Genomic DNA, 9,610 nt, shown 5'->3' on the forward strand with positions numbered 1-9,610 from the left:
TTTAAAAACAATATGACATCATAGTTTAAAAGCAGCTCCTCTTTTGTGTTCCTTGCCAGCAGGTGGATCTAGAAAATAGACATAGAACAACAAGAAAATAAGGCTCTCATAGGGCGGGATCAGGGGTGACGAATGATTTGGGGCTCTATTTATTACAATCCGCATATTGAATGCGGATTGTAGTGTGATATTACCGAGTGAATTCGCATTGCGAATTCAGGCAATATCACAGGGATTTACTATAAATCCCTTGCAGGGACAGAGCTTGCGATAAAGCTCTGTCCCTGCGAATCCCATCCGCACTCTAGTCGCGGTATTTTCGGAAAAAATACCGCGACTAAGAGCCCGCGCATGCGCCGACCCACCGTCGCTGCTACCCCCCACCGACTCTAAGCCCCGCCCCCGCGATCGCGGACCCCCGCGACCCCCCCCCCCTCCCTTCATTACACTTACCTGCATCCTCCTGGCCTCCGGTGATCTTCTCCGGGCTTCCCGGTCAGGTGATCTCCCATACTGCACTGGGACCCGATCACCTGATGACCGGGCAGCAGTGCACTGTGGGAGACCAGCTGACCGGAGAGGAGCCATCACCGGAGGCCCGATCACTGGTCCCTGGATTCAGGTAAGTAAAAAAAAAATGTTTCCATTTTTTTTTTTTTTTTTTTACAGCAATCAGCTTGCGGTCTGTTTAGACCACATAGCTGATTACTGGTACCGGCTTCTGCTTCTGCTCTCCCCGTTAGAGCAGAGTGGGAGCCCGGTAACCGGGGGAGACCCTGGATAACGCCACCTCCAGGTGGCGTTATTATCACAGGGCTTCCCCCGGTATTTTTTTACAATTTATTTTTAGTAACTCTGGTCGGATCACATTTCCCATTAAAATTATGGGAAATGCAATCTGCTTTACTAAAAATAAGTGATACTAGGGGTTGGAGTAGAATTTTACTAATTCTACTCCAATTGCCCTGTAATAACTACAGGTGAAACTAAAATAATGTGAAAAGGGTGTGAAAACACCCTTTTTCACTTTATTTTAGTAAAAATAATGTTAATAAATAGAGCCCTTTATGAGGGAGTGCAATAAATAATAAAATTTTGGCACTGCCCCCTCCGCTCTCCTCCCTCCCTCCAACTTGCCTGTTGCTGGCATAGGTGCTGGAGCACCAGAAGGCAGGAACTGGGGCGGCCGCAGCGGACGATCAGGGGCTGTGCTGCAATAGGCTGTACAGCCTCTGCACTGCACGGAGGAGGAGGAGGAGGAGGAGGAGGTGTAATATGTGGTCTTTTAACTTAAAGATTGCATATTACACATACTTACCTACTTTGCAGGGCACTGGAGAAGATCTACTGCTCTCATCTTCTTATAGGAAAGTATGATATTACACCTCTTTTGTGCAGTGCAGGGGCCGTGCAGCCTATTGCTATAAAGCACAGCCCCTGACTGTCTGCAGTCGCCCCTCCACTGGTGCCTTTCAAAGGTTGTGATCAAACCTTCAAAAATGCAGTTTTCGGGGGTTTGACCAGCATTTTCCATATGCACCAAGCTACGGAAAGCCAATATTTCAGGAGCTTGGACCCAATAGGCAATGTCATCTGAAGATGGAATTGCCTAATAGAAGCCTATGGGCTTCTTTTAGGACTTCCCCAAAGGCAATCCAATAGGATCCCTCTCAGAGTCACCTGCGGCTCCTTCATGCAAACCCAGAATTCCCCACGTCGCAAAGGAAAGCACATCGAGAGAGCTGTCCTTTTCCAAAATCATCATGCAAATGGAGTTACTAAACCCCGGTATGCATGATTGGCGGGATGCATCGCATCCGAAATGCGATACTTGATGCCCATAGTGTAGTAAATAAAACACCAATTTATGAACATAAGATAAATATTGACCGTACTTTCAATAAAATATGTATATGCTAACCTCAATATGAATCCACTCAGGGGTATGGCAAATCAGGATGACCTTTCTCAAGGTGATTTTATACACTTTAATATTCTCCAAATCTGGAATACAGCCCAGCACCAAACAAACAGAAAAGACTCAGGCCCTGATTCAGAGCCGGACGCTCTGACAGAGCGCTCGCTCTGAATCAGTGCCCTCCTTCCTGATTTTAGAGCGACCTCCTGGCCGCTCGCATAGCTGTGGGTGACCACCCACAGCTGTAGCAAGCGGCCAAAAAGATGGTCGCGATGGTCAAGACCATCGCGACCATCACGCTTGCGACGAGACCCTTGTGGTAGGGTCTCGTCTGCCGCAAGCCCTGGAGTGCTTTTGGCTCTATCAGAGCCGAAAAGCACTCCCACTGATATCACTTGTGATGTCAGTGGTGCCGTCTGGCCAGCCACGCCCCCGGCAAGCCCACCAAAGGGGACGTGCTGTCACTCACCATCGACAGCACGCCCCCTTTGTAGCGAGACCCATAGCTACGACTTGCGGGTCGCTATCTGGGTCTCGCGTATGGGCATGACAGAGCCGGGTCCATTGTGCGCATACACACTGGCCCAACATCAACCCGCTTGCGAGCGCTCAGCGCTCGCGAGCGGGTCTGAATTAGGCCCTCAGAGCGGTATCCAATTAGCCCCGAACATTGTTCGGGTGCTAATTGACCCCAGCGATCAGCGAAAAACCGGGATTTTTCGCCGATTATCCCTGATTTTTGCCGATTTTTGATAGTTCTCCCTAAAACACATAAGTGCCTCGATAAGCTCGCGGACCTATTTGTTTTCGCCTTTATTCAGGTTAAAAACAGACAGCTATCATGGATTCTTTTTCTGGACACATCAGGTCCCGAAAAAAAAACCTGATAAGTCCCAGCGTCAAGCCGACTTCGGGGCTAATTGAATAGCCCTGGGCGAGCCCGGGATGAAGTAATTAGCCACAGTAATTTACCGCGGCTAATTGGATACCCCCCACATAGTTGTAGTAAGTTTGAATTTTATATAAAAATGCAAGATTATAAAGACTTGACAATCAGCATATCAATAGATACACTTCACCCAAACCCAGGAAAGGAATGATCCTACCACTGAAAACTGCACTTAGGTAAGGTGGGAGTTCCCACTTACTTGCAGGTGAAGTGTATTTATTTTATTGAAATGCTGATTGTTAATGCTGAGTGTAACTGGGAAACAATGTCAATGTGTTGTTCCATAAAGGGACTTAAGATTCAGGGGTCTATTTAACTAAGCAGTATTAAGAGACAGAGTGAAAAGTGATGAGGTGCCAGCCAGTCAGCTCCCATCTGTCATTTTTCAAACACAGCCTGTGAGATGACAGTTAGGAGCTGATTGGCTGGCACCTTATCACTTTCTTATCACTTTTCACTCTGGGCTCTATTTATTAACATTATTTTTACTAAAATAAAGTGAAAAAGGGTGTTTTCACACCCTTTTCACATTATTTTAGTTTCACCTACAGTTACTATAGGGCAATTGGAGTAGAATTCGTAAAATTCTACTCCAACCCCTAAGTATCACTTATTTTTAGTAATCAGATTGCATTTCCCATAATTGTAATGGGAAATGTGATCCGACCAAAGTTACTAAAAATAAATTGTAAAAAAATACCGGGGAAAGCCCTGTGATAATAACGCTACCTGGAGGTGGCGTTATCCAGGGTCTCCCCCGGTTACCGGGCTCCTACTCTGCGCTAAAACTCAAAGCAGATCCGGGAGCCGGCCCCAGTGATCAGCTGTGTGGTCTAAACAGATCACACACTGATACACTGCAAAAAAAAAATAGTAAAAAAATAAATTCACTTACCTGACTAGATGGACTGGTGGTCGGGACTCCGGTGATGACTCCCCTCCTGTCAGCTGGTTTCCCATGCTGCACTGTTGCCCGGTCATCAGCTGAGCAGGTCATGGTGCAGGATGGGAGATCAGCTGACCGAAGGACATGGAAGACATCACCGGAGGCCGGATCATGCAGGTAAGTGTAATGAAGGGAGAGGGGAGGTCGCGGGGGAGGAGGGGGGTCTCTGGGGGACCGCGATAGCGAGGGCGGGGCTTAACGACAGGGGCGGGGCTTAGCGCCGGGGGGTAGCAGTGGCGGACGGTCGGCGCATGCGTGGGGCACTGGCCACTGTATTTTTTTGCGAAAATACCGTGACTAGTGTGCGGAGGGGAGTCACAGGGACAGAGCTTTCTCGCAAGCTCTGTCCCTGCAAGCGATTTGTAGTAAATCCCTGTGATATTGCCTGAATTCGCAATGCGAATTCAGTTGGTAATATCACACTACAATCTGCATTACTAATGCGGATTGTAGTAAATAGAGCCCTCTGTATCCTAACACTGCTTAGTAAATAGACCCCTTAGGCCTCATAGCCACTGCTGTCAATTTGTTTAATCTCTACTTTTAAATGGGTATTATTCTACAAACTGTACTCATTGCTGCTAACAGAACTCAGACAGCATTATGTTTGTATGCCATGTTTCTGGAATGAATTTTGTTCTATGTATGGGTGCATTCTGAAAGCCTACTGAAACTCTAAGTGGCCTATGTATCACAGCTTGATGAGAGATAAAATTGTGAGATACTGTATAAATCCCCAACCAATCAGCTTCTAACTTGCATTTTATAGGCTGTGTTTGAAAAAAGACAGGAGCTGATTTGTTAATACTTTTTCTTTCACAATTTTATCTCTCATCAAGCTTTGATACATAGGCCCCTGAGGGCTCTATTTATTAACATTATTTGTACTAAAATAAAGTGAAAAAGTGTGTTTTCACACCCTTTTCACATTATTTTAGTATCACCTAAAGTTACTAAAGGGCAATTGGAGTAGAATTTGCAAAATTCTACTTCAAGCCCTAATTATCACATATTTGTAGTAAGCAGATCGCATTTCCCATCATTGTAATGGGAAATGTGATCTGGCCAAAGTTACTAAAAATAAATTGTGAAAAAATACGGGGGAAAGCCCTGTGATAATAACGCCACCTGGAGGTGGCGTTATCCAGGTTCTTCCCCGGTTTCCGGACACCTGCTCCGCTCTAAAAGGCAGAGTGGAGCCCGGAGCCGGCCCCAGTGATCAGCTGTGTGGTCTAAATAGACCACACGCTGATACACTGCAAGAAAAAAAAAAAGCGGCGGGGCTTTGCGGCGGCCGGTCGGCGCATGCGCGGGCACTTGTCACGGTATTTTTTGTGAAAATACCGTGATAAGTGTGCAGAGGGGATTCGCAGGGAGAGAGCTTTATCGCAAGCTCTGTTCCTGCAAGGGATTTTTAGTAAATCCCTGTGATATTGTAATATCACACTACAATCTGCATTCAAAATGCGAATTGTATTAAATAGAGCTCCAAACGTTAGTAACAAGGCACTGTCAAAAATGAAACCTTGCTAATGTAACGCTATAGGGTACCATGCCTATATAACAGACTTTTTGGCAAAGCATTTAGGGCCCCATTTATTTACGAACCTCAATACCAGTGGCATATTTCGATTACTATTGCAGTTATACAAACGAATATGCCACTGGTATTCATCATTACTTAACTCGCTGGTGAGGTCCAGCGATGTCCTACTTGTTGGCGGGGTTCTCAGCTCAGCTGCTGACTGCCTATCACTGCCAGTGAGGGACTTCTATGTTATGTGCATGCGCAATGGTCAATCTGCACATGTGCATGACTGAGTGGGGATCCGGCAGTGCCTGGAAGGCTTTGCTGAAGCCAGCAATGGAGACTGCATTGCTCTCGCCATCTTTAGATTACATAATATTAGATTAATGCTGTTTGGTGAATACTGAAAGGATGACATAACCCCTTTAGCGAGTGCTAAAGGGGTTATGTATCATTGTTATATAAGGCCCTTAGTGCCAGACATGAATTCAGCCTCAAGAATGACAGTCACGATCTTGCTGGAATTACAGCCTAGCAAACTCCAGAAATGGCACACAGTTACCCCAGTTCAAAACTTTATAAATCCCATTGAAGTGTGACTGTCCTGGCATCTGTCTAGGGTTTCACACCCAGCCTGGTAACTCCACACAGAGATAAATCCAAAGTGTCTGACCATTTAGCCCTCCCAATGTCTTATTCTTTTAATCCCCAGTGAAATTTCAGAATATTTTTAGAAAATTGTGACACTTCCTCTGCAATTCTGCTCTCCACACTAAGCTGCAACTAACAGAACTACAGTCATTTGGGATACGCCTGCACAGTTAAACTAAAGGCACATGATAAAGGAATATCAGACAACGCAATAGGCTGGATTCTGTACATAAACTTATCACAGAATGAAAAAGTGACATTTTTTATCTTTTCGTTTTGTAGATATTAATATCTACAAGAACTAGTTTAACTCTTGTGATACCTGAAAAAGTGGTAATAAAGACAGTACAACAGAAATAACATAAATAAGTGAAACACTATTGGTAACTGTTACAGTCCTTCCTGTTCCCCAGGTACTAGACTGCAAGCTCTGATGGACAGATAAAGTAAACTATAACTAGGTCTCTGGCAGTGAAGAGGTTACAAGAAGTGGGAGGTCATCTAGAGCACAGCGTGGCCCCATACTCACATGGAGGATTGATGCTACTCTGGTTAATTGAAGACATTGTTACAGGAGACTTCTGGGGTAGTCACACAGGGGCTGAAGGAAGAGATCTTGTGCAGACACTGGTTCCTGACCCTCTGAAAACTGGAATAGAAACAACACATGTTTCTGTGGCTGCAGATCATACCAGGAGGGGAGGGGCAGGAGAGTACAGATAACAGGAACTGTTTTTAGACTGACTCTGCCTTTAGGGTTGCACTTCTGGCAGCGAAAGTGCTCAGCAACTTTTGCAGAGTTTCCAGAGAGCAACAACACAAAACTGTATTTTACCTCTCGAGGATGGAATATATAGAAACATGAACAAAATACATAAAAATTATACAGGATACAATAAGCAGTTATACTTATACTAGGACTAACTTAATGTGGTACCCAAAGAGCTTACGATCTATCAAAGCATTTGTAAATATTAAGGGTGGTACATGTCTGATAGACCACAGTACTGATCACAGTTAAAACAAAACTAGAAAAAAAAAACACATGCACCCAGCCCGGGATCGGTGTTCCAATGAGCTGCTCGGTGACCCGGTCATCTGAACGCTGTGACCCAGTCAGATTATGCAGTAAACTGACATGCTGTGCTGCATCCTCAGTTTACTGCATCAGATGATAATGGTAGTCGGGTGCGCTCTTCATATGTGCGTGGGTGGAGATGTTGTATTAGTGATGGTGCACCTAGCTGTGTGTGGAATAAAGACAAACAATAGTATGTAGACCAAACCGTCTATTAGAGTAGTCACAATGCTGCTCCGGATTGGTCAGGAATGGGTGGGTGTATGGGTAGGAGGGTGCTATGTATTCCCTGCTGGACCTTTGGTCTACAGTCTTAGGAGCAGTCTGTGTGTGTGCGTTGCCAGTGGAGTGTATAAAGTCTCGAATATAGTCCTGAGATAAGCGGCGTCCCACACAGTGGTTTGGCAGAATTCTTACCTACCGGCGCTTGCAGGGAGTAGTACGGCGGTTGGAAAGTTACTTGCTGCGTAACAATGTGGCTCTTCTTTGCTTTTGCTGTTTGGGATGTTTCTTTGTGTGGGAGGAGGATGACTTCCTGTGGTGTCTGAATGCCCCAAGTATCTGTGGGTTCTTTCGATAGATGACGGCTGTGTGCGGCGTATGCACAGTGTGGGGGAAGTCTGCACCTTCCTCTACCCGGAGGGTGCTTTCAGCTAATGGTGCTGGTGGTTGGCATGTGGTAGATGGTTGACCTTCCCCTCTATGTGCTCAATGCTGGTGAGCTTTCCGTGGCCTGCAGTACGTATGAGGACCAGTCCAGGGCTGGATGCCGTTCGCTTGCGGTGCTAGTGGCTTCCTGGGCTGGTGCACAAGGCGGCAGGCACTAAGACTGCACTTGGGAAGAGTGGGTCTCCGCGTGAGTTCCGGCGTGCCGGACACACGGGTGTAAGGAAGGCGGTCGGTCGTAGCGCCAGTGTCCGGATGCCGGTGCACGCTTGTCCGGAGTAAGCTGGGTTGTGTGAACGTATGGCAGGCTCTAAGAATTGATCTGCTGGCCAGTAACAATCAGTCAGCTGCCTAAAATATAATATATGGAGGATGGCATTGGCAGACAAAAGTGATTGGATTCCCCCAGGGCCAGTGCTAGGCTTCTCTGTGCCCAGCGCCATCCTGTGCTGCACTTCCACGCCCCTTCCCTACCCCTGAGCGTTTACCCAGTAATGCCAGCGGGAGGTTGGGGGGTGAGGTTTTCCACCTGAGCCAGCAGGGTCGATGGTGAGTTCAGGCAGGGCTGTGCCCTTTAAGCTATGGCGCTCAGGGCGACGGCACTGCTAGTCCATGCCTAGAACCGCCACTGGACACCCCTGCGCAAACGAAGTGCTTTCAATGTGGTGGTTTCAACAAGATCACTTCGTAGGGAGGCCCATGCACTTACGGTTCTACGGAAACAACAAATGTTTTTATCATGATGACAGTGACACCTATCATGTTTCCAGGGCAATGCTGGTCTGGTATACAGAAAATTACATAACCCGGATGGACTGGCCAGCTCTTAACCCCATTGAGAATCTTTGGGACAAATTGGAGCGACGGGTGCATTTTATGCCGGCTCGACCTCCTTCAGTGTCACAGTTGGTCACTGTACTTTAGACGGAATGGCAAAACATACTGCTTACTGTCTAGGAACTTTTGAACAATTTGCCAAGAAGGGTGTCTGCAGTAATCACTGCACGGGGTGGACCTACAAAGTACTGACGCCAATAAAATTTGCTGTCCAATCACTTTTGTCTACATAGTGTAGTTCTACAACAGTTTGCGAATCATGGGCTGCCTAAATATGGGACACAACATACATTTTATATGAAGAAGCTATTGCAACTTCATAATATAAATTATATGTATGTATGTATATTTGTACCTATGTATGTGTGTACATACAGTATATTAATCTTATTAGAAAGCTGAGCGCAAATCTAATATAAATCTTACTAGAGAAGGTTATTAGTTGACTTTTCACATAGGAAATCTGCTTTGTGTTGGTTCTCTGTAAATTATATACTTCTACCTATAACCTCGAGAATACTCTAAATATGAGTTGCTAAAGCATCTTATATTCAAAACTAGCTGGAATACTCTGTGTTGCCCGGGTTGATGACTGGACCCTGAAGTATACCTGCAGCATTTACATCTTTACATTGTCCTTGCCTATAACCCCATTCTATTGAACCTGAAAAGGACCCTGCTGTTTGCTAACATTCATTCACACAGTGATGTAACTACTGTTGGTGCAGGGAGTGCGGCTGCTATGGTGCTCGAGCTGCCTCTGTGGCCCACTGCTCCCTTAGCACCTAGTCACGTACAAAAGGTGGGCCTGCCCAATCAGGGCTGCCAAGGGGGGCTCGGGTGTCAGCGATGTTGATTTGGTGCCGGCCCACCAGCTGATTACAGCTGGTGCACTGGTAGGCAGTCATGGAGAAACAGCGCTGCTGGTTGTGAGTAGGGGTGAGCGGGTTGGGATTTCTGAAATCCGAACCCCCCCGAGCCCCCCCGATTCGAGGCCGATCCGAGTCAGGCTCGACTTTTCCCGCTTGACTCAGATC

At 46.4% G+C, this 9,610-nt stretch overlaps 1 protein-coding gene across 1 annotated transcript in view; it reads right to left on the bottom strand.

The window, feature by feature from the left end:
* LOC148522813 (glycophorin-C-like) overlaps positions 1-6,672 on the bottom strand; it is a 67,727-nt gene extending 61,055 nt beyond the window's left edge. The window contains exon 1 of the mRNA XM_088473677.1: positions 6,522-6,672. Coding sequence (XP_088329803.1) covers positions 6,522-6,558 — 37 coding nt within the window. The 5' untranslated portion in view covers positions 6,559-6,672. The remainder of the gene's footprint in view (positions 1-6,521) is intronic.
* Between the last annotated feature and the right edge of the window lie 2,938 nt (positions 6,673-9,610).

This window comes from Taudactylus pleione, unplaced genomic scaffold, assembly GCF_031769625.1.
Source record: "Taudactylus pleione unplaced genomic scaffold, aTauple2 ptg000138l, whole genome shotgun sequence".
Taxonomy (NCBI): Eukaryota; Metazoa; Chordata; class Amphibia; order Anura; family Myobatrachidae; genus Taudactylus; species Taudactylus pleione.